Source organism: Sodiomyces alkalinus (assembly GCF_003711515.1).
Source record: "Sodiomyces alkalinus F11 unplaced genomic scaffold SODALscaffold_1, whole genome shotgun sequence".
In the NCBI taxonomy this organism is placed as follows: domain Eukaryota; kingdom Fungi; phylum Ascomycota; class Sordariomycetes; order Glomerellales; family Plectosphaerellaceae; genus Sodiomyces; species Sodiomyces alkalinus.
The window spans coordinates 2,259,493-2,284,843 of record NW_021167079.1 but is presented as its reverse complement, the minus strand read 5'-3'; the positions used below and the strand labels follow the sequence as shown (position 1 = coordinate 2,284,843).

Here is a 25,351-nt window from a genome sequence, read left to right as displayed (position 1 = left end):
TTAAGGTAGTACTATACTCTGCTTAAGAGACGGGTTAGGGTGATTAACGCCCGGATACTTATCGTTTAGCTAGGAGACCTCCTAATCACCCTATTAAACCTATCCTCGGAGGGTATCGTCGCGATACGTGTAGGCGGACTCGTGAAATTAGTAGTTAGTATAGTCCGGGAACTCCTCGCTCCCCTGGATTAATACGCACTCGAAAAAAGGGTATAAAATCGTATTATTAACCCGATTAGTTATAGCTATCTAACGTTCCTCGTAACACTAGCAGGGGACCTTATTAACGGTGCCGTATACCTGGATTAAAAGTGCCCTAATAGTATAAGGCCTTGAGATAATCTTTATAAGATATTCCCTTTAAGGGCTAGTTATATCCTTCGCTATAAGGATTCGACGACGGAAGAGAGGGGAGCCGTTACTAGTCTTTATCTTTATAAATAAGCTAACCTTAATATCCCTAAGGTTAAGAAGGGTATCCTAGACCCGCCTAGTAATAGCTGCCTTACTTTTACTAGGAATTAACGACTATAGGAAGTCTAACTCGATATACGACGAACCGCCCTTACTAGCCACTTTATACTAGCCGAGATAGGAGTTTACTTATAGGTTATTAGTCTCTTTATAACTCGATTAAGGTAACCTATATAAGGAATCGATAAAAACCTACCACTATATCCACTAGGGTCACCCTAAAAGAGTACTCCTTATAGGTTTTAAGGGGTAAACGAGCCGCGGGCTAAAACTACGGCGTTAGCTTAATAGACTACTAACGGGTAACGGCCTTCTTTCTTTTATAAGACTCCGTCTTATTAAGTATACTAATTAGCAGTTTAGTCGCTATTATTACTATTATTAGATTTTTATAAGTGTAAGTAGCAGTTATATTCGTATATGCCTTAATATTACGGTGGGAAAAAGAAGAAGAAGAGGAGGGATACCGCTAAAAAGCTCGCCCTTTATACTCGAGGGATCGAGTGATTAAGGGAGGCTATAAGCCTTATTACTGCTATAAATTATAAAGACGGCTATTTAGTTAAAGCAGTTATAAAGGGGCCTTTACCTGCTACGGCCTAAGGGAGGGGTAATTTACTATTTCCCCTTTTAGATCCTTTATTCCTGAATCACGGCTACGCCTATAACTAAATAACGCAGGAGCTATTTCGTCTAATCTCTTCGACTAATTAGAGCCCGGATTTTAACGTCTTTTTCCTAATCGGGAACCTTCCCATCGGGTTAAAGAAATCACTATCGTAATAACTAAGGCACGCCTCCTTTAACTAACCGAAAAGACTCCTTTATAGACAGTAGCTAAGTAATAATGCCTACTATAAAGGAACCCTCGAAGAGAAGACTATCACGGAAGAAGGCACTTTTAAGCTTATTAGAGGAGGATAAATATCCCTTAACCTTAAGGTCTAAGGATCTCTTTTCCTCTCTCTTCCACTCTTTAGTTTTCGACTAGCCTTTACCCTCGAATATCACCCGTAACCACTAACCTCTATTTCGTAAGCAACGACTTTTTCTTTTTCTTTTTAACTCCTTTTAACGCCCCTGGATCTAATCAGGCTAACCAGCCGTAGTTTATACTCACGGTGGCTCTTATTTCCTCTTAATACCCCTTTTCCCCCTCTTATTATATATATCACTACCGCTATAACTAACTATTAGGCTATAGCCCCTATAAGGAACTTACTTAAGCGGTATATTTACCCTAAAGCACGCGTAGTCGTTAAGTCTCGCACTAAGAGCCGCGTAGAACACGTTCCTAAGAAGAGTAGATAGGCTTTTCCCTTAACCGGCCTCCCCTATCATTTATTCGACGTAACTAATAATAACCTCTCTTCTTTATGTTCGCTATAAGCGATAAGGCTAACTAATAAGCTATCTAATAGCTTCTAGGAAGCGTGGAAGGGGAGTATTTAGGGGGAGAAGCTACGGATAAAGTAACCTAGTTAACTCTAATAGTAAAGGTCCGTGGGGATAGCGTTATATCGGCCCGAATAGCCTTACTTACTACCTAAAGAGTGTATAACGACGTCTCTAAGAATAAGTAATTAGAAAAGTCTACCCTGGAAGACCTAATTAGAGTAATAACTACTAGGCAGATTAGGGATTCTAGGCCTAAGGTTTAGATTAATAACGTCGACTTATAGAGATACGACGCGAAGAAGCGGAAGTATAATTACCTAGATATTAGCGATAGGGGCCTTTTCCGTATTACGACGAGTAGACTAATCCCCTTTATATATCACGTTAGAGGTAACTACTTCGTAGGCCTAATCTTAGATTAAGAAACCTAGGTTATATACGTATATAATAGCACGTAGCTTAATAGAGGAGCTAAAAAGCATCTACTAAAGAGCTTCCGAGGAGCTATAAGTTAGCTACGGTATATTAAGGCGCCTAAGGAGGCTATAGATAGCCTAATCAGGAAATTCTATATTATCTCCAGACCCTAGTAGAAAGACACGTATTCGTGTAGTCTATTCGTTAGTGAATAGATTTATTCTATTATTTAGGAGGGTTACTTATTTCCTGTATCCTTTAGGCTATATCGGCTATAGGACGGACGCTATTATACCACCGATAACGCTAGTTATATATAGTATATCCGGTATAGTTAGTTAAGCTATATAGGCGAACTCTTCGGCTTCGGCTATTAGCTCGAGCTAGCTTTTAAGTAACCTACCCCGACCCCTGACTTAGCTCCTACTACTACTCCTATCGTAACCCCCTTCTATAATCCGCCTAAGATAACGGGTTTTAAGCCTATTAATAAGAAATAAACGCCCGTTAACCCGCCTAAGAGACCGAAGATACTAAAGACGCCTAAGGCGCCCGAGACCCCTTAGACGACTAAGTAGAAGTCCTTTTCCCCTGATTAGGGACTGACTAAAGTCCCGACGTTCGATAAGGATAATAGCGGCGCGTTCCCAGAACTAGGTAACCTTAAGCTTACCACCCCTAAGTATAAGAAGGTCACTAAGGAATACACGCCCCTAGCTACCGAATCCTCTCCTATTATAATACCGCCTAAGTCTTATAAAGCCTAAGCCCCTGCCGGTTCCCCTAATTAGAAGAAGATAGAGCTAAAGAAGCAGCCGTAGCCCGCTCCTATTAAGATTAGTTCGGCTACTGGCTACTATACGTATAAGGGAGAGGACCTCGTTAGTTTTACCGTAAGGACCGATATATAAAGTAAGTAGGAGAAGGATTAGGCGTACTAAGGTCGTGGTCTAGAGATATCTCGTAGCCTGCTATTCTATAGGCTAATCGAGATAAGGAATATACCGTTTAGACCGAGTAACTATAGTCGGGAGGATTAGGTCTAGTCGTTTAATAACCCCTATAAAGCCGCCTTATAGGATACCGCTACTAATAGTAGTGAGTATCTCCTGCTATCGCGAGTAGTGGAGTAGGGAGGCTAGCGGCGTTATAATACCGCTATCGAGTAGGAGGTAGATAAAGCTATTACTAATTAAGAAGCTAAGAAGGCTAGCAAACCTAACTATATAGTCGGAGGAAGAACGTTACGAAAGCGTAATTAGAGGTATATATAGAGGATTAGATAAGGGACGTCTTAAGGATATAGCCGATAAAGATAGTAAGAGAACGGTATATACGGAGGAACTAGAACTAAGAGGATCCCTAATCAGGTATACGTGGAGAACGGAGTAATTAGAGGAATAAGGGTGTGCGATAGCTCTTTACTTGGTTTATTTGCTTATATCTGCTTATTTTTAGGAGTTATCTACGTTACGAGGGCGTAAATGAGATAACTAGGGCCGTATTATAACCACGTAGATACGGCTTTGGAGTGATTTAGTAGGTGGTCACGTGATCCCCTTTTTAAGGCTACGGGGTCCACCTCCTATATATATATTAAGGATAGGCGCCGGACGTCCCTATTAAGGGATTATCATTTAATTATTATCCTCTTTTACAATTGCTTATTCTACGTTTAAGGTATCTTTCTAGTTTAACTTACATTATCCTAATCAGAATAGAGACTACCGATCTACTTCTTCGCTAAAGGTTATAGCGGTGTTGGTTATGTTTTGGTTATGTATCGTGGTTTTACTAGACTAACCTCTTTATCTGATCTTTGTCATAAGGATCTGGTGCCACTACGTCTTCATCTGGTTACATTACCACTACCACTGCCGCTACTCCTTAAATAACTAATCCATAAACAGTAACCCTATCTTTAGCAGCTAAGTCTAATCCTACTACTACTACTACTATTACAGCCTAATAACTAACCTCTTATTCGCCTGCTTTAGCTTTAACGCCTGCCCCTGTAGGGCGGCCTGCTCGTAATCGCCGACCTCCTTCTAGGTACAACGATTATATCTCCTATTATACCTTCGAGAAGCCGAAGAAGCCGTTATTACGCCGAGAGATATCTAAGGAACCGTTAAATTAGTCTTTGATACTAAAGAGCCCCTATAAGCTGTAGTGGCTTAGGGCAGCTATATAAGAGGTGGATATACTTAGGTTAATAGGCACCTTTAAAGCAGTAAAGCTGCCCTAGGGTGGGTAATATACCTTAGACCTTAAATGGGTCTTTAAGTATAAGGTTAACTTATCGGAGTATATTAGTAAGTTTAAGGCGAGGTTATACGTGCGAGGAGATTAATAGCCTAAAAACCACCTTAACGCCTACGCCTCCACCCTCGCAGGAAGGACCTTTAGGTCGTTAATAGCTATTACTGTCTATTTTAACCTCGAAACACGTTAGCTAGATACCGTTAACGCCTTCACTAACGCCACCCTTAACGAAGAGATTTACGTTAAGGATCCACCTAGCTAGCCGCTACTTTAAGCAGTAAAAGGCGCGAAGAGCGATTAGGACCTCGAGGCTATTTTAAAGCTATCACGGCTACCCTCGCGTGGTATATAACGCCTACGCAGGGCGTTATATAGCCTACGTCGCTCCCCTAAGCTATAGCATGAATCGCTCTCTTCCGTTTTAGGTAAGTGCGACCTAAAGTAACTAACTAAAGACGATTACATCTTTAAAAGTAAGGAACTAATCGTCTTCTTCTACGTGGACGATATTATTCTAATCTATAGGAAGGAATATTAATCTACTGCTAATTCTCTTAAATACCGGATATAGCAGTACTTTTAAGTAAGGGACCTAGGCCTACTTAAGTGGTTCCTGGAGATTAGAGTGGTTCGAGATCGCTAATAACGTCGGCTATAGCTTTCCCTTAAGAACTATATCACCGAAAAGATTAAGGCTTTAGGGATAGATTTCCCTATTAGTGGGCGTAGGGTTAAAAGCCCTCTTCCTTTTCCTGACGTTTTATAACCTATAACCGAATAAGCCTCTATAGATTTAATCTACCTATATCTACGGAAGGTCGGTTCTATTAATTACGCGGCCTATTAGACCCGGCCTAACGTATCCAAAGCTGCTTCGAGGCTTACGGAATTTAATACCAACCCGTTAAAATAGTATCACGATACCGTAGATAGGTGTTTAAAGTACCTCGCCTCTACTAAGTCCTTATACCTTTACTTTAGACTACGTAATAACCACCTATAGCACGCACTTTACTATACTTCTAACGCAGCCTTTAGGAACGACCGTATGACTTAGTATAGTTCCTAAGGCTATACTATATTATTATTCGGTGGCCCTATAGACTAGAAGGTAAATAAGTAAATAAGCGTCGTGAACTCTAGTACTAAAGCCGAGCTTATAGCACTTTCTGCTACTACTAGGTAGTATATCACGACAAGGCGTTTAATTAAGAACCTAACCTTAACCTTTAAGGAGGAACCACTAATAATATACTACGATAACGACTAAATAAGGATCCTATTAAAGGCTTTACGTCCTTAGGTTATATCTAGATTAAAGTATCTAGATATCCACGCCCTTTAGATCCGATAGGTCGTTTAATAGAAGAAGGTCCTAATCGCCTGGATCTTGACCTAAGAGATAGTTAGCGATAGACTAACTAAAGTACTTCCCCCGCAGAAATATAAGGCGTTTGTATATCTGTTAGGGATAGAGGTCCTAAGCCAGGGGGCTTAAGGTAATTTATAAAAGGCGCGGTGCTAAGTTTATAATCTATAGCCTAGATTAACCGTTATTTTAGTGCCCTTTAGATTATTATTTAGGCACCCGTTTTTTGACGTCTTAACGTTATTATGGGGTTAATTTGACCACCTGTTTTTACACGTTTTTAACGTTTTTAGGCATAAAAAGAGCGCGCTTTTTAATAAGCCGTTTAATCGTTGGATTAATATCTAGGCCTTTATTTTACCCTAGATTTACGGCTTTAATTAAGCAGAATAGTTAGGATTAATCCTATAGTTCTAGGGGGGTGTATTAGATACCTATAGCCACCTTATCGGGGTGTGACTTATACTATTTCTATAGACGGATAGGGTACTTCCGACCGATATATCCACATTAATTTCCCCTCCTTTTACTTTATAGTTAGATATTTCCGCAGAGTATCTTTTACTCTTCTTCAATGCATATACACATCTTTTGCGTACCTTATTTGTGTGCTGACATAAGCAGATAATTATTCGTGTATCTCATATATTGCATACCCTTGTATCGTCTTATGCTCAGAAGAAATTGATGTATCAATCGGGTACTCACTCCACAAACTCCACGACGTCTATTCGTAGCTTAGTAACGTTCCCCGCCTCTGTCCTTTCGAACGATACGCTTTATTTCTCGCTCTAACCATGATCTCATGGCAGCCTGGACAAAAATTACAAATCGCCTTCCCCCCTACCTCTGCCTGGTACTCAACTGGCCAGCAGTCTTCTGCCAGTCCTCCCGGGCTGACGGGCTTTATGAGAAGATGGTGCTGGCACCGCCTCCTTATCCATGATTTGGAGACTGTCTATACCTCCCTACCTATGCTATACTCATCGTTCTCCAATATAAGGTAAGGCTTCGTAGAAGTATAGCCCCGGTTTTATTAATACAGGTGGCAGGGATACATAGACACTATAGGAGGAAGTCTACCATGAAACGCCGTACAATATCGAAAAACGGGCCCGGGCGTAGGTATTGATCACTTTTCCGCGATTCCGGCGCGTGCCGCTTCTGGCACGTCACCCCGGTGTCCGCAGCCCAGCGCAGGCGCGCCGATGCACGCATGCAGCGGTGGGGGTACCGCCCCCAAGACGAGTGGCGTCGCCGCCCTCTCTTCGTCGTCGAGGCGGGGCGCTCCGGCACGCGTGCTTGGAAGCATGGAGCCTCGGGGAAGCCGGTCGCCCTGGACTCCGGGTGCGACATCGAGCTTCTTCCGGGCGTTGATCTGCCGGTTCAAGAGGCCTTGCTTTCTTGCTGGACTGTGCGTCTATGGATGACGGGACAGCTGGAAGTGGGTAGCAAAGCCCAGCCCCGCCCCGTTTGAGTGTCTCGCCGGAATGCACAATCAAGAGTCTTCGACGATCCTAGGAATTACCATGAGATCCCGTCGAGTTGTCTCGCAGACAAAGTCTGTATTGCATACAGTTCATTGGTATATCATCATTCTATTTTCACGACATGTCGTTACAAACGCCCGGGGACACTCTTGTGAGGATCGTTCGTTTTTCGCTTGATCCGACTTCAGAGCGCCTTATCCCAGCCCTTCCTCTCAAACTCCTTGTTGGTAAACTCCCGTTTCCCCCCTGCGACGACGGCCTGGTCCTTTTGCCTTCCCGTCTCGTCGCCCATCAATTCGTCCACCTTGGCGTTGAAGCTGCCGCGAGCCGCTTCGCCGAGGCCCTGTTGCGGAGAGTGTCAGCAGTCTTCAAATGGCATAAGGTGGTGGGCCCATGAGAGGATAAGAAGAGGAGGATGTAGAAGCGGAGACTTCAACAACAGAGGGCATTGGGGCAAAAGAGTCAAGAATGACGTACATGACCCTGAGCCATCGCACCCTTTACAGTGTCTGTGAACCCTCGGCTCTGGCGACGGCCGGCCGCGGTATCGCTGGTCGTCGTGTTGGTGCCGGCGGCGGGAGCGGCTGCAGAAGATGGCGGAATGCCGTGCCCGCTGGTGGTTCCTTCGGCTGGGGTTGTGGGATCGAAACGGCTCTCCCCTGCGGTGGCGGTAGTTGCAGCGCTCGTCTCCGCTCCCGCCGTCGGGGGTTGATATTTGGCCGCGTTCGGGTTGGTGGCAGCATTGAGGGAAGAATCGGTTGTGGCGGGATTCTCGTAGCCAGCTTGCACTGGAGCGCCGGTACGGTTGTTGTTGTAGTAGGTTGGGTTCTCGGATGCCATCTTGGATATTCGATTTCAGTTTGGGTTCCTCTCAATCTCGCACAAAGACTTGTATGTTGAACTTGATGTGTTGGGAAGATAAAATGAGTTCAGTTTTCCTGCTCCGATAGATCTATTTAAGGGCCGTCCACAAAGAACCTTTAGAATGACGAAAATATGAAGTCTACTAGGTAGGTAAGGTAGGTAGGTAGGGCCAGCACTTCTTGTTAATTAATCCTTGGTAGCTAAGGTACCTAGCCACCGTATACAGTAAGGTATGACGGGACGGTGTACAAAAGGTACACGTGCAGAGGTTGTGGCATGACTGACGTCAGACTTCCATTCTGGGACGGACCGACCATTGGATGTGCTTCCCCACAGTTCCCACCTGCCTAAAATGGTAGACATCACATGTGCTGTGACACTCACCGAGATACCTCACCGAAGACTTCGCTCCTGACAGATACGACTTCGCAAATGTGGTTCCCAAGTCATTCAAACCCTTCCCGTACAGCCTTTGAATCATAGTCGTTGCCAATGCAAATGATTGTCTTTTGTCCACTCCTTCTCAACATGGCCTCATTCCACGGTTCCACCCTGCTCATCCCTGAAGGGTTCGGTCTCTAACTTCATCTTCTCCATCATCATGTTGATCGTTATGACTGAACACTCGCCCCGGCGAAGGTTTTACTATTTGTAGACGTCTAGGAATAATACTCATCGTGCTCATTGGGAAGGGAGCCAGCCAAACATGGCGCCGATGACAGGGAAATTTGTTTGCGAAGGTACGGTGCCGTCAGTTCGATGCTACGATCTCATCTGGAGACAAATGTACCATGCTGCAATGTCAGCACTGTGAAGCTCCATGTTAGCAGCTTTATTTAGGTACCTTACTAAGCGATGGACGGTGTGCTGTGGCTAAAGTAGCTGGCTGAACCCGAATCGCAGCCGTAGATCGTAGTTAACCACAACTCTCCAAAGACACTATAATAACTCTTGCTCTTTCTTGTTTATCAATCAGTGCATCTGTCTTGTATGTAAGATTTGACTTGAAGTGCTATAGAATCCCAAAGCAGAGCAATCCCACAGGTGGCAACCCACAACCCAAACAACATAGCGTCCAGCGCCATCACTTCCAGGAAGAACATGATCCGAAACTGCCACTTCCGTTGTGCCGTTACCCCCAGGCACTATACTCTCCATCTTCTTTCCACAGCATCCTTCCTTTCCACCTTTTAGTAGCAATCCTGACTTTGCCCTCCAAGCTTTCCCTGTTCTTTAATGCCAACTCGACTCTTCCGGTCACCATAGAAGGCTTCTTTTCTTTACTCCTACTCCTCAATTTTCCTATCGCCTAACACCAGCCCTCCCGAAATCTCCGTTTATCGAAAGGAAACCGCAGGCGAGTGCATATCCTGCTGAGCCTGGTACCTTCCCCAGACATCCCTACAGTCTTCCGGATATCTAACCATTATATGATAGCTACTCTCTGCGAATCTTGCTGAAGGCCTGCATCAGAGCTGTAGCTACGCTACAGTCCACCTCTCTTGTGCTCGGTTGCCGTGCCACAACCATTATCCAATATTGAGAAACATGCAGGTGCAGAGGTTGACAATGGAGGTGCTACTGCCGTGACCTCCTAGGATGTTGATGCCCACCCCATTACTCGGCGCCTGAAGGGGCAATATCCCAACCCTCACCTCGTCAGACTTTGAGGCGTTGCCCAACCCAAGAGCGTGACTCGCATACTTTCTCCCGGTTTTGCTGTGGCTGGCCATGAGTCTTGCACACACACAAATCCATGAGGACATTGTTCTGCCTCGCTCTCTTGACTGGACGGTATATCCGCCTCTAGTTCAAGAAACCTATGGGGCCCAGAGTTTTGTTGCGGAGAAATGGCCTATTAGCAAGATTCTTTATCGCTGGACTAGTGCAGATTCCATCATTTACGAGGTTGACTGTCAGAACGGTAACTCCACAAGGAACCAATACCGTTACTACGTCCTAGGCACCGACGGCTGCAAAGCCCAACAACTGGTTCTGACTGTCAAAGTCTTGGGGCGGAAATCCGGCAAAACCGACCTAGGTATTCAAGAAAGGTCACTGGGAGAAAGATATAGCGTTCGGTAAGAGCGCTCATGAGGTCTCCTGGGACGACTTGGCCATGGACGAGGAACAGAAAGCGCCCTGATCAAGGAGTATTACTGTATTTACGGTTTTCTTCGAGTCGCGCGAGCAATACACGAATATCAAGATTCCTTGGGAACGAGCGATACACCTCTGTGGACAACACGGACTCGGTCAGTCATCAATATTATAATCGTTATCCTCACCCCTAGTGTATAGGCCATAGGTGCTAAATTAGCTACAGGCAAGAATTTGGGCATCCCAGCTGCCATCTCCACGTTATCTCGCAACAAGCCATCACGGTTGGCTGCCATTTGGCTAAGGAGAGGGTGGATTTCCTGGAGACGAGGACCAAGAGGATACGGTAGTACCGAAAAAGGAAAAGAAGAAGAAAATAGACAATAGAAAGTAGAAAGTAGGTCGTAGACATGGTTGCTCGCATGTCCGACGACTCAGCTGTTCCCGCAGACATGTCTTATGGCTCTTATCCCCCTTAACCCGGGGGGACAGGGTTAGTGACTGGGTTCCCACCCCGCAGAATCCGATCGACCCGGAGTCTTCCATACCCATCGCTCGTATTATATTCAAGTCTGGTTTGGCATTCAACTGCGGGATTATCTACGCTCCCGGGTCCAGGGTAGGAGATGATCCGCCATGAATGCCCTCCTGCAAACGCTATCGCTAGACCTGATGACAACCCTTTCCTAACTTGGATCTTTCGGTTCTCGGATTCTCTCTCTCAAGTGATCTGCGCTGTGGCTTTTACCCTGTCTCTCTTTGTGTGTAAGGGGTAAATTTGCTTCACTCCCACCCTTTCTATCTGACAGCAGGGTCGGTAGCATCTGCATTGTAACCCCCAGTACGTAGAGCTAACGTCTCCTGTGCCCCTTCCCCTCGCCGAAAATCGCTTTTCTTTCCTTTCTCTATACGGAGTACGAACCCCGAGATACGGACGCATAAGTGAAAGCACGGGGCCATCTGCAGCTGTAGGTTAATCGCTGCGGCTTATATGTATGTACGTGTATGGGGAAAAGTTGAAGACGGCCGGTTAATAAGCCGTGTCCACTCATGCGTCAGCCTCTACGGAACCAGCAGTCCGCTTAAATATAGGGGACTCGTTTGTTTAAAGGAAAACAAAAAATTGATAAAAAATAAATAAATAAATAAGGCCTAGAAACCAGGAGCTGGAACCAGTCCTCCGCACAAAATGGGGGCGATTTCAAACGAGTCCCTGGAGATTAGGGGCGGGCACCAGTAGGGACGGCAGGGAGCGATGGTCCGATGGAAGGCCAAGAAGCTCGGGACGTTTTGCACATCCGACGAATATGAACTCGGCCTTCATTGCTGCCATTGACGCTCGCCTCTTGATAAGACGGACCGTTCCCCCCCCCCTCCCTCCAGGGCATCCAAGGCCAAGTAACAGAAGCATTGATCTATTGATCTTTCGCCTTCCACCCCCTCGATACCTTTGTGGAAACCGGCATAGCTACCATGACGGCGCTATCTCTCAAAAGTCTACTCGTCGCGGCCCTGGCGGCGAGCATCGCCGTGGCTGGTCCGACGGAAAAGAGGAAGAGGTCATGCCGGCCGCTCAAGCAGCGACGAGCTTGGTAAAGGATTTCCCGCTCAGGCGCTCTCCCTCCACCTCCTATACGGAGGCGACAACCTGAAAAGCACGAGTTGCTGATTCTGTTCCTTCCGCAACAACAGGCACACACTTACCGACGAGGAGAAGAGTAACTACATCGATGCCGAGCTCTGTCTCATGTCGAAGGAAGGCACCCTGGGTATTCGCGGGGGCAAGACCAAGTTTGATGAACTTCAGGCCTGCCATGTTCTCCAGGCCGAGATCACTCACCATGTCGTAGGTATCCCCGCCTGTCCTTTTCCCACTTTGTCTATGCCAGCCATCTACCATCGGCATAGTCGTGAAAGGGCTTCTCTGGCTGACCTATATCCCCCTTTGAAGGGCGCCTTTTTGCCGTTCCATCGACTCATGATGTGGGCTCACGAGGAGCTCCTAGAGCAGGAGTGCGGGTGGACGGGGGGACAGCCGTAAGTCATGCCATTCCCGGCTTGGAGGTCTGATCGAAATGCAGTTCAGCAATACGTGATACAGCTTGTTGCATTTGACGAGTAGCCACCGGCTGATATGTGAGGAAAACCCCCCACAACAGGTACTGGCACGAGCAGATCGACGCCGGACACTTCATCAACTCCACCATCCTTGATCCGGTATTGGGCTTCGGTGGTGACGGTGATCGCACGGCGGACGATTGCATCCAAGACGGCCCCTTCGCCAACTACACGAACCAAGTCGGCGTCGGCTACGACGTGCGGGAGCAATGCATCACCCGTCGGGTCAATGAGACGCGCAGCATTGGCACGTCGCAGGAACGCGTCGACGAATGTCTAGCGGAGGACACGTGGGAGGCTGCCTGGCCCTGCATCGAGGGCCAGCCGCATGGGGGAGGCCACGCTGGTATTGGAGGCCAGGTACAAAGATTGCCCCTTTTGCACTCCCCCCCGAATGCCTTTTCTCTCCCATCTCGTCAGTTTTCATGGAACTGACACGCTGCTCACAGATGGCGAACCCCATCTCGAGCCCCGGAGATCCCCTCTTCTACCTCCACCACACCTGGCTGGATAAGATCTGGTGGGATTGGCAGAAGATGGACCTCCCCGCGCGCTTATTTGAGATGAGCGGCCAGAATCTCCAGGGAGGAAACACTACCGGGGATGCTCCCTGTGGAGGGGAGGTCATCTTCCCGCCGCGTCCGGACGACGTCCCGTGAGTGTCATTCACCTTATCTCTCCCCGCTGAACGATGTGGTACGAAGAAGGAAGAGGCCGCTAACACTCCACAGAGAGCCCGTGGTGGAGGGCGACCCCGGATGCGCCACGACCCTGGACCATGTGCTTCACATGTTTGGCGTTGTTGAGGACCGCACTATTCGGGAGGTGATGGATATCCATGGTCCCCTGCTCCGCTACGACTATGTTGACCCTGATGAGCCGTGAATGGAAAAGCCGCGAGCGGCAGAGTTTTTGCGACTCGCAGAGCGCATCATGTGGGTAAGCGCGCAGGTCTCGGCGCATCGTAACATACCCACTTGGTAAGAGGACGTGAAAGGATCGACGGGGATTGAGACGCATCGAGGCGGATTGACTGGCGCTGCGCTGCAGGCGGGAATCGTGTCTGGGTAGCGGATCGTGCTCTCCGTGTCTCGACCCTCGCTCGCCCTTATCCGTTGAGTCATTGATGCCGCCCCTTCCTTGCACAGGCACACGGCCGTACATAGGTATATATTTCGAAGAGCTTGGGTGGAGGAGATCGTGTCCGGCCCAATGATTATGTTTTTCAATAAAAAAGTTCTTCAATAAAAAAGTGTTCACCGCCGATTGACTCTCCTCACCAGCCGTGCCGAATACTCGGGGGATGAGGGATAAGGGATGAAAAACGACTTTGTATCTTGCCCTTTGGGGCAATTACCTCATTATACAAAAGGTAGGTACACGTGTACGGTAGGTTCTATGATTACGTGTCCGGGCATCCGTTTGATTATATCATCAAGTAGTACAGGCACAGGGGTCGCGTGGCCGTCGTGTCTCTCCACGCGTCGCGTTGAGTTACTTCACCCTGTTCACGATTTTTTATTTATTCCTCGGAACAGCCTTTTCACTCTCTCACATTCAACCAATTCAAAACTTGAGCCTCCCCGGCTGCAGGTGCACAAGCCATCCATGGGAAGAACATCAGAAGATAAAGAGGATGAAACGATGCAAACGCGACCATCCTCTTGGCGGCCATCCGGGTTCTCACGCAACACTGTAGGGACCCAGGTAAGGTATCCGTACCTTGGCGGACAAGGTGTCGGTACATCTCAAAGGCTATTGACTTCGACACTTTTGAAGAAGTCCTGGTTCATTTCGCCTAGATCCTCGTGGTTCCGAAGTAACCTTCACGGAAGATTCGAAGCAATTGACCTTGGAATATGCTATCGGTACTTTTTCGTCTAGTAACTGTACCTATCTTTCATACTGTCGACATGTCACCCCTGAAGAAATAAGCAACTGCCAACACCATGAGAAATCATCGCCAACCGACTTTGACACCTCATTCCCCCCACCCTCTTTTCTTCTCCTGTCTTCTCCTCATTTTGACCTTGCTGAGACCTTCTGCGTTGATGGTCGTCAATTGAGGTGTCAGTTCGGGTTCCGAGTTCGCGGAATCGTCATTCGTTTGTTTCTTGACCCTTCAGAGGGGCGCGTGTGTCAAGATGGTCTCCTTTATCACTGTTGCCGCCACGCTCTTTGGCGCTATGGTTTTCGCCTCTGATGTAGACAGATCCAATGCTCCTGTCGCCGCTCAAAGCAATAACGGAGCTTCACAGGATGACCTCGCTTCGGTGCAGTGCTACTCTTCATGTTTTACCCTTGCCACCACGCATCGACGACCCCCAACTTTGAATCTAACCTTTTCCTTTTCCCCCTACAGATGCCCATTCCCGAATATGTTCAGATGCACCAAGTCGTTGTAACAGTTCAACAACCAGAAGATATTGTCAACGATGAAGCACCGATTAACCTAGCCTCCCCACGCCACGAGGAAGAGAAAACCCGCCTTCTCTCATCCCTCTCCCGTTCTAACGGCAAATGGGACGCCCACCACCCGCGCCACCGCCTCTTGGACGCGCTGTACGCCTACGTCCGCTATGAGGAGCGCCAGACGGCCGAACTGGACAAGTGGCGCCGCTTCTACAAGAGCGCCTCGGCAACCCAGAGGAAGCTCCTGGAGCGTGAGGTCGGTTACACCGCCAAGCTCGACGCCGTCGCCGCCCTCATCGCCCACAACCAGCGCCTCTGTAACGCCATTGTCGAGAACGGCTTGCGCTTCTACGAGATTGACCGCCCCGAGCTCGACGACCATATCCGCCTCCGCGAGTCCGACGGCAAGGTCGCCGACCGCGTGAGCGTCTCCCAGGCCCTGAAGCATTACGTTCGCGACTGGGCTGCCGGCGGTCGCGGGGAGCGTGATGCCGCCTTCCCCTGCATTCTTCAAGCCCTGCAATCTCTCTTCCCCGACCGCCGCCTTTCCGGTGGAGAACAGCCACGACCTGCCGTCAAGGTTCTCCTCCCTGGATCTGGAGTCGGGAGACTGAGTCACGAAATATCTGCGCTTGGCGGTACATCCTTTTGCCCCTTTGCCTGTTCCCCTTTTCCTGGTCCCCTTTTCCTGTCCCCCCTTTTCCTGTCCCCCCTTTCCTGTCCCCCCCTTTCCTTTTTCATCAAGGCCCTGTGTCCTACACTCTTTTGCGGCGCGCAGCCCGGCCCTAAAACTACGAGTTTCCAGGCTTCGAAGTCACAAGCAACGAATGGTCCGTGTACATGAACCTCGCCTACCGCTACCTGGAAGCAAACCCAGGCGTGGCGTCCAGCAACGTTCACCCTTTCATCGACAACTGGTCCCACCATGCCACCACGGCCGACATGTTCCGCGGCGTGACCTTCCCTGACAGTACCATCGACCCGTCCACCGTCCTGCTCGTCGAAGGCGACTTCACCAAGGTCTTCGCCAGCACTAAGCACCGCCGTCAACAGTTCGATGCCATCGTCACTCACTTCTTCATCGACACCGCGCGCAACCTCATGGCCTACTTCGACACCATCCACGCCCTGCTCCCCGTCGACGGCTACTGGATCAACTTCGGGCCCCTGTTGTACGGCACCGGGCCATACGTCCAGCTCAGCCTCGAGGAGATCGTCTCCGTCGTCACTGCCATGGGCTTCGAGTTTGTCGATGCCCCCGAGGTGTGCGGCCACCTGACGTTCGAGGGTCAGAAGATCAGGGGACGCGAGGCCTCGTACGGCTTCAACGAGAAGGCTTTGGTGAAGAACGCCTATCAGGCCCAGGCCTGGGTGGTGAGAAAGATCAAATGACCTTTTTATCCGCCCCAGTCGAATGAGAGACGCCTCGATGTGGGATCGTGAAGCAACCGAAAATGTCTCCTACGTGTATGATCGTGTATATTTGGGTAGACCGAACACGATATATTCGATGTGTTTGCTTGGTCCCAGGATGGAATCGACCCTGCATCCACTATGGCGGGGATACAAAAAGAGACGGTGTATGACACGACTGCGTTGCTTAAGCAAGTAGAAATGCTAGCAGCTCGCATATTATGAAAGATGCAAACTCGGAGAACAGGAAAAATATACACAAAATGCCGGAAATACTCCATTGCTAACAGGCGCAAAGGTCGAAATCATCAGCAGGAGAGCCTTACACGCAGCTTCTGCTGGTTGATTTCCGCCGCCGGCGTCGTCTGCCGGCTGCTCCTGGTAGGGGGCTTCTGCCAACGGCCAGTAACCCAACCCACCGAGCCCCATCTGACGGGTTTAAGGGCTAAGGGGAGCCCCCGACGCTGCTTTCTCGAAACTGGGCGGTTCCAGTACCGCTATGGCATGGTAGCATCAGCACCGCCACAGCACTCAGCTCCGTGTTCTATCGGAATGTCAGCCAGAATGCTCCATCCTCTCGAGTCGCGAAATCCTCTGCGTTGGGGCCGCAGCCAACGCTTCCAACCCCCATGCCCGGAAGAAGAGAGAAGACCCAACCAGGGGACTGGGGACTGGGGACTGGAGAGTTAATTCAAACAACGTACCTTGTAGCTTTTCTTGGGCTCCAGATCATACCCGCATACCTTCCCAAAACAGAGAGCCAGGCCCGCGATGTACTCGCCCTCGCCATGTGTAACTCGTTGCCAATCGCTCCCCACATCCTCTTCGGTCTGCCACATAACCTTCCGGCCAAAGTTGGTCTCAAGCTGCTGTTTGTCAGTCGAGACAGTTACGGGACGAGGGCCAGCAAGGCGAGAAAGGTGAAATACTCACACTGAGACCCATCACGACCCGGTCAGACATCACTGCAGAGACCGCTATGACACGTTCGCCTCCCGGTCCATCAATGTTGAAATGCCGGAGGTCCGTCTCGGGAAAAGGCGTCCCGTCGATGTCTGCGTGTCTCGCTACTGGCCGAGCATCGTGAGGAAGGACATCGTATTCCGCTCGCATGTTACATAGACCATGCGTAATTTCGAAGGAAAAGTCTGAGCCGGGCCTCGACACAGTCCCTGCCGGGATGAACTGCGCCGTGAGCCGTTTCAGACGCTTCAGATCCCGCTCATCCTGGCTCCACCTGAACGTGTGGTATGGGAGGAGGTCGAGGTGGAAGTCCGAGTTGGTTGTCTCTGTTTCGCCGACGGGCACCATTCTCAGGCCCTCCGCGTGGTAGTAGAAGTCCTCCCTCCAGAGACATCTCCTCTGGAGCGGGGGTTCGGCTTTGTCTGGCGTCGAAGCTACACCTATTTGGGGCGCTTGGAGAATTCCGAGCCGTAGGATGCGCTCTTTGCCCTTGATCGACTGCCGCATCAAATACGTTAGTTAACTCCATGCCCAACCAGATTTGCAACAGAGATGGGCTAGCCACTCGTCACTTCTCGAAATTTTGGGGGTATTTCTCTCACCCCAATCGTCCCATTGACACCGACGACGGAGTGTCCTTCCGCGGGCCACAATGGGCGTATGCAGTAATCTCTGTTCACGTCGCCGAGCCAAACTGCCAAGCCATCCGACATGTGAATCTGTTGTAATCTCTGGTGAGCCAGTGCACGCAAGAAAAAAAATATAGCAAGATAGACCCACAGTGACGCCTTTGGGCGAGGTAGATGGCTCCACGAAGGGATCGTCGGGGGAGTTCAAACGACGGGCCCAACTGACGTTCGAAAGGTCCAGGGGCGGAATATGAAGGTCTATGCCGGCTATCCAGACTGACTTGTCGAGATCGACGGAGCCAACAATAACGCCTTCGACGGAATCATCGAGTCCGAACAGTCGTCGGGGGGAGCCTTTCGGTGCAACCGACATGCCAACGAGATAGCCATCAGCATCCCAGAATGCCTCCACCAGTTTCTCGTGCCGGTTTTCCTCCCAGGAGAGAAGCCAGAAGGCATTCCGGAGGTCCTCGCGGCCGACGATCGGGCATGATACCACCGACATATGAGGGTTGGAGGTGCGGGTTCGGATAGAAAGATCCGTGGGTCGCGGCGCCGCGGAGGGGGGCGGGAGATTGGGCCAGTAGAGGTCTGCAAGCTGCTGGCACGCACCCCAAATGCGGCGACGGTTGGCGATCGCCATGTAGGGGCCGGTCATGCCGAAGCGAGGCTTCGTGACGTGTCGGGCCCAGAGATACAGACCCTTCATGTCCTTGGTTGAGGCGGAAGGGTCGTTCTGGAGGAAGTGGTGTAGTTCGAAGAACCAAGGCAGCTTGGTCGAGATGCGGCTTTTCCAAAAAGTGGCATCGCGGTGCAATGAAGAGTGGATAAAGTGAGATGCCTGGAGAAGCTTAAAAAGGGAGTCGTCACTAATAAAGCCAAGGATGTAGTAGACGATCTCCCATGGCAGTCGAGCGAAACAATCCCCCTGGGATTTCCGGGCCAGGCCGGGGTCCGTGGCAGGTAATAGGTTGAAATCACGACGGCTCAGATCGTCGAGGACGACGTAGCGTAGTCCTTCGGAGCGAGCAGGGGACGCGAGAAGAAGCTCCTGGCCGGGCCTGGACTCCCAGTATTGCTCCAGCTCGGGGTCGATCTTGGGGTCGGCATCAGGCTCGCTGTAACACAATCCCAGAACGCTGCCGAGCGGGGGGGAGATGGAACGCATGACGCTGTAGAGGACATCCTTGTTAATGGCGCTAGGGTCGCGAGCGCCGGTCAACACGAGGACGAGGAGTTCGTAGCATGGCCAGTGGAAAGGAAATACAGGGTCTCCTTTTTCCCAGTGCCAGTAACAATGGAAATCGCCTGTGTCGAGGTCTTGGGCATTAGGGTCGGAGCCTAGCTGGACGTCGATGCCGCCGTACTCCTGGGAGACGCCAGGACCAGTGACGAAGGCTCTGTGGTCGGGAGGAGAGAGAGGGCGCACACGCAGTAGAAGATTAGTCGCTTGGCGGGCAGGCGTGATTGTGATGATGGGAGGAGGGATGGGACGGGATCGGAAGGGGAAGGACGAGGAATAACATCATACTTGCTGGTGCCTGGTGCTTTCGAGTTGAACCCCAGGACGTGGCACATTGTTGCCCACGCTTTGTCTCGGCGGCGAAGAACTGCGGGATCGTAGCCATCAAAGTCGTCTCCGAATCTGTCCTCGTCTTCGTCCTCTTCGCCTTGTTCGTCTTGTTCGTCCTCCTCTTCCTCCTTTTGTTCCTCCTTCTTTTTCTCCCCCTCGCCGCGGTCTTCAACCTCGTTGTCCACCGAGACAGCAGATGTAATCACGCCTTCTTCCGTCACTTGGGCTTCCCCTTCTCCTCCTCCCTCCCCTTCAGGTTCCACCTCGTTTTCGTTTTCATCCTCGATGTCCGTCATTTCCTGGTCGTCCTCCTCATCCTCATCCCAGTCGTCGCTATGATCGCTATCATCCAACCAGCGCTCATACTCCGCGGGAAGCTCGATAAGTGTATCAGGCATTTCAAGTGTCGGAATGTTCTCTTCACCGGTTTCGGCACGACGAGATCGCTTGGCGATTCTGGCCCTGCCTATGGGGCCGGCACAAATGGCACAGTAACAGTCCCATGAGCCCATGGTGACGAGACGAACTACAAAAAAAAGAAAAGAAAAGAAATTGGCAACGGAAAAGGATGACCACGAAAAACGGGGACTGAGAATGAGAGAGAAGAGAGGTCAGGGGCAGTGAGAACTTGTTATATGAGCTTACCTTAGGTTCCTCCGTCTCCACCAGCCCCCTGTCCCTGTTGCGACCCCGTTGAGACCTCTCTCACATGATTAGGTATGGTACTCCACTACGAAGTAATACATCTAGTCCCCCAAACTACCTATTACTTTATTATAGGGGGTTGTGAGGAAGAAGTTGCCTGGAGACTACGAATATACCTAGGTACTCAAATGATATGAGCGCCGTCACGTGATCATAATGAGAAGTGGGTTCCACCCACCGTGTACGAAACCGAGGTTCTGGACTATTTTTAGTCAAGGTACCTAAGGCACCAAAGGCACCTAAGGCCTACCTTAAGCGTTTCTACACCTTGGTTCCTGGCTACCTTATGCTTTAAGTTAATCAAGAACGAATCTTGCCAGGATGGAGGCATGTTCATTCTCGAGTCATACTGAATAGGCCTTGCAATCTCGTCCACTTTTGTGCACCTGGGGTAGGGTAGGAGTGAGGAGTGCCTAAGCTAGGCAGGCGTCCTTATCGGCGCATATGACCGTGCTGGCCTAGCCAAAATTATGCTAGCGGCCTACTGTCCATAGTCACTCCATAGGGTGGTCCGGAGCGTCCTATGTCGTGATCATTTGACCCCCCTGGGCAATCTTTATTAGTCGGTCAATGAAAAGAGCTTAGTATATGGCCACATCTGCAAGGCGCGGCTCCTTTTTAGAAGGAGGGATACTGGTTACCAGATAAACCAATATAAACCACGTCTATACGCAGTAGGACTGGACACTTGATAATCAGAGCCACATGTTAATTATTACCTACCTAGGTAGTATGAGGTTGACACGAGCTAAGGTACCTTATGGAACTACTTGCTTATGTAATACATCGCGCCCGACCTCCATCTACCTTTGCTTCTAAATACCTCCGTCGTAGAGTTCGACCTCGTCAGCATCATGAATATTCCCCGAATTATTACTAATTCATAACCTCACGTCCCATGGAGCCTCTACAAGACCCTCGATGGCTGACCCCATGTCGTCTTTCAAACCATGCGTTAGCCTTAGCCAACCCCCCTTCCCAACTTCCAATACATTTCTCCCCATTGATCTCTAGGATCATAACTTCCCTCCACACCTCCTCCGCGGTACTTGAGTCGACACATCAGGCTTGAGGTCTTCGACATCTACGAAGGATCGCAATCTTGGTATTTTATATATCGGCCAGCCCGACCGACCCTTCTCGTCTGTTGATCACTGGCGCAAAAACATGGCCCGGTCAGTCCTCGTCACCGGGGCCAATGGCTACATTGGAAACGCCGTTGCTCGTGCATTTGTTCGTGCCGGCTGGATTACCTACGGCCTCATCCGCTCGCCCGCTTCTGCTTCCGCCCTCGCCGGCGAGGAGATTATCCCCGTCGTGGGCGCCATCGACGACCCATCTTCCCACGAGATCATATTAGCAAACCTTCCGGTGCCCCTCGATGCCATCGTCTCGACGACTGAAGTGACCTTCAACTACCTTCCCCACTATACCAACCTCGTGACCTTGGTCCGCACGCTCGCGCAGCCCACCGTGTCCTCCGGGGCCCCGAAACCTCTTCTCCTCTTCACCTCCGGTTGCAAGGACTACGGAGTAGGTCCTCACATCCACGGCGCCCCAGACCTGGTCCCCCATACCGAGGAGTCTCCCCGCAACCCGCCGCCGCCCCTTGCCGGGAGAGCCGAAAACGCCGCCCGCATCTTTGACCACGAGGACCTCTTGGCGCCCGTTCTCCTTCGGCCCACCAACGTGTACGGCCGGTCCTCGAGCTTCTACGCCGGTTTCTTCCAAGTCGCATCCCAGGTCGCCGCCGCCGGGACGGAAAACTCCGGCCTCATTGTGCCTGCTGACCCAAACTACGTCCTGCATGCTCTGCACGTCGACGACTGCGCAGATGCTTACGTTGCCCTCGCGGAGCATCCGCGGCGAGACGAGGTTGCCGGCCAGGTATTCAACGTCTCTGCCCACCGCTACGAGACGGTGGATCAAGTCGTGCGGGCCCTCGTTCAGGAGTATGGGATCAAGGGAGGGCTCAAGTATGTGAGGCCCGACGAGATCAAGCCTGAGCATAATCCCTGGCCTCCTTTCCTCATTGATTTTCCTCAGTGGACGGGCTCAGATAAGTTGCGCCGTGTTACAGGGTGGCGTGACAGGCGGACCCTGTTCTCCGAAGCGTTGCATGTCTACCGCCTAGCCTACGAGGCTGCAACAGCTAATGACTTAACTGCCAAAATGCAAGACCGAGTTGCGTCGGTTTTTAAGGGATTTAAAGCGAATTAAGGAGGCACGTTTTGAATTAAAGTGAACTTTCTGGGAAGTGCTGAAGTCGGTGCACATTGTCAAAATAACAGGTATGGGAGATATGGGAAGTCACAGTCCTGATAAGGACTTCAAATATCACAACTTTAATCTGATAGGGAAAGATACTTCCATCGTCAACACGACCAGGGTCTCTAATTGATGTCTGTCTAACGCCTTGCCAGAATGCCGCGAAGAACCAGCGGTGAAAACCCGTCAAAACATCATTGGATGCAAAAACCTATTTACAAAGAACGCCCAAATATGGTTGTCATGGTTGGCTGGGTATGTGTGGTGTTCCAAGGGCAAGCTTACAGGGCCTGGCCGAGGACCTTGCCAAGGAGGCAGCCAACAAGGCCAGTGACGGGAGCGAGGATCTCAGACAGGGTAACCTTGAGGCCAATAGCGATAGTCAGGACCTGCTTCAGAAGGCCAGTGACATGGATGCCGAGCTTGCCGACGAGGCCGAAGACAAGAGTCAGGACAGGGGTGACGAGAGGGCCGAGGCAGCCGAGCAGGGCCTTGATCTCAAGCTCGATTTCAAGGAGAATCTCTGTAGAAAAGAGCAACTGTGAGTCTATTGCAGTATGGCAAACAGGGTCAGAAGGATAGTTACTTACCGACGCTGAGGTTGGCGGTGAGATCGGTGACACAGCCCTTGACATCTCCAACGATGACCTTGAGGTCGGCCAGGATCTCAAGCACAAGGGAAAGCTCAGCTTTGGTGAGCTTGTCGCCAAGTCCAAGGACAAGGGGCAGGAGCTCGCCGGTGACGACCTGGATCTCGCCGGTGATGGTGGTCAGGGCGACCTTGATGATGGGAACAACATCCTGATCATTGCCATTGGCGCCAGAGACGGTGGTGGCTGCAAATCGGTTAGACTGGGTAAGATAATGGCAGGAGGAATAGGAGAAGTGCATGGACATACTGATGAGCTCAATCTCGGACTTGACAGTGGCCTTGAGGTGCTCCACGGTGGTCAGGACGGTGTTGAGGGCGCAGCCAGAGTTCTGGGAGCACTCGGAGCGCTTCTGGAGCGCCTGGACATCCGAGACGCTGTGGGCGGGGGCAGCCAGGGCGGTGCCGAAGGCGAGGGCAGCAGCGAAAAAGCCGGTGAACTTCATTTTGTCGGTATTAGGTAGGTCGTTGTATGTAAAACGATGGAGCAAAGATGGAAATAGATGTGCAAAGACAAGGAGTGACTGAGTTGGAGTATGATTAAGATTAAAGAGTGTAAGTAAAGAATGTGGTTGTTCTGAGAGCTGATGCTGGTGAGAGAGAAAGAAAAGCTAACACAACGAAGAGGATGAGGTTATATATACGCAGACAGACCGCTGACAGCCTCGACCAGGACGTTGTTCAGGCTGCTTTCAGGCTGCTTTCATTCACCGCCGTCTCTTCCCCCGTGCTCGCACCCTACGCCTCCCTCTAGCCCTGTACCATGACGGTGGACTCGAGTTTAATTGACCGAAATTGCGAGTCGGTGGCATTACTTCACCATCTAGCTAGGGTGATAGGGACGTCAAGACAGAGCTCGTGCAATATGTCATGTGTGAGCATGGGGCCCATGCCTGTGTTTCTTGGTCGTCGGCAGTCAAAGAAATCCCCAGCCAAGGAGAGAGCGGGTTCCAGGGGCTATTCATTCACCTGGCTCATTTCACAGAACTGCTCTTGACTCGTCCCATGAGGGGGAGGCCGTGGATGACCCCCATTGCGATAGTCTTGGAGCTGGTGTGTTGATCCCAATGAGATGATAGATAACGGCTGATGCCCGTTGTCAATCCCCAGAAATGATCATCCAGTTCCCATTAATCATTTGACTTCAATGCTGCGCCATATCAGATATGGCAACCCAAGCGTGGGGTTGGTGTTATGGATTGTTATCATGGTCACGACGGTGCTACCACGCTCAGATGCTATACGCTGATCCTCCCCATATCCGGTCAAGACCTCCTATTTGTGGCACCGGCGATTATCTTGGCCTGGGCTGTACGAATACATCGCCTGTCAATTTGTATGTATGACGCTGTGTTGTCGCCGGTCTCCCTGGATAAAATGGGTCTCCGACCCCTGGTAGTTAACTCCCAATTTGGTGTGGCGTTTGTCCACCGGCTCATCATGATCGCCCAACTGAGACCAAACATCCAGTCTTGAGACAATGAAACTAATAGCTGTGTGGTTGGGTCCCAGTAAATGCCCGAGGAATGGACCCCTCCCCACCACTCCCCCATGCAAGCCCCACAAGGCCGCTGTGTTCCCCCCCTGACGATCCATGTCAACTACCGGACGCCCCTCTCGTGTCAACTTCCCCCTGCGACTTACTACGTTGTAAGGACGCATGCTCGTGCACGTTTGCCACGCGTGTAATAATAATGAAAGGCTCCTAGCGCCATTCTTTCCCGAGTCAGTACATAATTACGTTCTAATCAAAAAATTAGGAGATCACTGGTGGCCCGGGTAATTACCAGTGAATGAATACGAAGTAGTTACCATATTAACTTGACCTCAATGTCATTGATCGTGGAAGCTCTATTCATACCAATGGACTTGCTCCGAGTGTCGTCTCAGGGCGGATGAACGACAGGGCCCTGATGACCGCCGAGCTAAGATGTGTATATAGATCAATCACAACATGAAAAGTATAGATGGAGATCCAGATCAATCCAAGGGGCTAAAAGTATCCATAGACCGACTCCTCGAGAGAGGATGTCGGTGTGTGTGACCCAGTTGGCTGTCGAGACCCCTATTACATAGGGGTTGGTTGGTTCAAATTGGGAGACAATCGCTCAGACCGTCCTCTGCTCTGCCCTGCCACCAGCGCCGTCAGACCGTTGAGACCGCCCAGACCGCGTGACTGTGCCGAAATAAACAAGATGATGGATATATGGGGCGTTGTTGTTGAGACGTCTGCGTCAAACAACC

At 50.3% G+C, this 25,351-nt stretch overlaps 7 protein-coding genes across 7 annotated transcripts; 3 read left to right on the top strand and 4 right to left on the bottom strand.

The window, feature by feature from the left end:
* Window positions 1-7,468: 7,468 nt before the first annotated feature.
* Window positions 7,469-8,381, bottom strand: SODALDRAFT_326557 (hypothetical protein). The gene is made up of 2 exons (XM_028610197.1): window positions 7,891-8,381; window positions 7,469-7,756 (listed from the first exon to the last, which is right to left on the bottom strand). The coding sequence occupies exons 1-2, from the start codon at window positions 8,251-8,253 to the stop codon at window positions 7,598-7,600; spliced, it is 522 nt and encodes a 173-aa protein (XP_028470199.1). The 5' UTR covers window positions 8,254-8,381; the 3' UTR covers window positions 7,469-7,597.
* A 1,425-nt stretch (window positions 8,382-9,806) lies between these two features.
* Window positions 9,807-11,701, bottom strand: SODALDRAFT_354535 (hypothetical protein; the record flags this gene model as incomplete). Its single annotated transcript, XM_028613739.1, has 4 exons — window positions 9,807-10,014; window positions 10,475-10,512; window positions 10,602-10,697; window positions 11,585-11,701. 4 exons carry the CDS (start codon window positions 11,699-11,701, stop codon window positions 9,807-9,809), a joined length of 459 nt encoding a protein of 152 aa, XP_028470198.1.
* Window positions 11,702-12,146: 445 nt separating this feature from the next.
* Window positions 12,147-13,641, top strand: SODALDRAFT_326556 (Di-copper centre-containing protein). Its single transcript, XM_028610196.1, has 5 exons — window positions 12,147-12,223; window positions 12,329-12,414; window positions 12,537-12,855; window positions 12,945-13,150; window positions 13,227-13,641. The coding sequence occupies exons 2-5, from the start codon at window positions 12,356-12,358 to the stop codon at window positions 13,378-13,380; spliced, it is 738 nt and encodes a 245-aa protein (XP_028470197.1). The 5' UTR covers window positions 12,147-12,223; window positions 12,329-12,355; the 3' UTR covers window positions 13,381-13,641.
* Window positions 13,642-14,881: 1,240 nt separating this feature from the next.
* On the top strand, window positions 14,882-16,299 carry SODALDRAFT_267820 (N2227-domain-containing protein; the record flags this gene model as incomplete). The annotated part of the gene is made up of 2 exons (XM_028607572.1): window positions 14,882-15,545; window positions 15,713-16,299. The coding sequence occupies 2 exons, from the start codon at window positions 14,882-14,884 to the stop codon at window positions 16,297-16,299; spliced, it is 1,251 nt and encodes a 416-aa protein (XP_028470196.1).
* Window positions 16,300-16,529: 230 nt separating this feature from the next.
* On the bottom strand, window positions 16,530-20,060 carry SODALDRAFT_326552 (hypothetical protein). Its single transcript, XM_028610195.1, has 6 exons — window positions 19,444-20,060; window positions 18,064-19,312; window positions 17,886-18,002; window positions 17,254-17,781; window positions 17,025-17,186; window positions 16,530-16,864 (listed from the first exon to the last, which is right to left on the bottom strand). Exons 1-6 carry the CDS (start codon window positions 19,995-19,997, stop codon window positions 16,766-16,768), a joined length of 2,709 nt encoding a protein of 902 aa, XP_028470195.1. The 5' UTR covers window positions 19,998-20,060; the 3' UTR covers window positions 16,530-16,765.
* Window positions 20,061-21,357: 1,297 nt separating this feature from the next.
* SODALDRAFT_319080 (NAD dependent epimerase/dehydratase) lies at window positions 21,358-22,410 on the top strand (the record flags this gene model as incomplete). Its single annotated transcript, XM_028609425.1, has 1 exon — window positions 21,358-22,410. One exon carries the CDS (start codon window positions 21,358-21,360, stop codon window positions 22,408-22,410), a length of 1,053 nt encoding a protein of 350 aa, XP_028470194.1.
* Window position 22,411: 1 nt separating this feature from the next.
* Window positions 22,412-24,117, bottom strand: SODALDRAFT_347389 (hypothetical protein). The gene is made up of 3 exons (XM_028613305.1): window positions 23,358-24,117; window positions 23,049-23,294; window positions 22,412-22,981 (listed from the first exon to the last, which is right to left on the bottom strand). The coding sequence occupies exons 1-3, from the start codon at window positions 23,551-23,553 to the stop codon at window positions 22,740-22,742; spliced, it is 684 nt and encodes a 227-aa protein (XP_028471644.1). The 5' UTR covers window positions 23,554-24,117; the 3' UTR covers window positions 22,412-22,739.
* Between the last annotated feature and the right edge of the window lie 1,234 nt (window positions 24,118-25,351).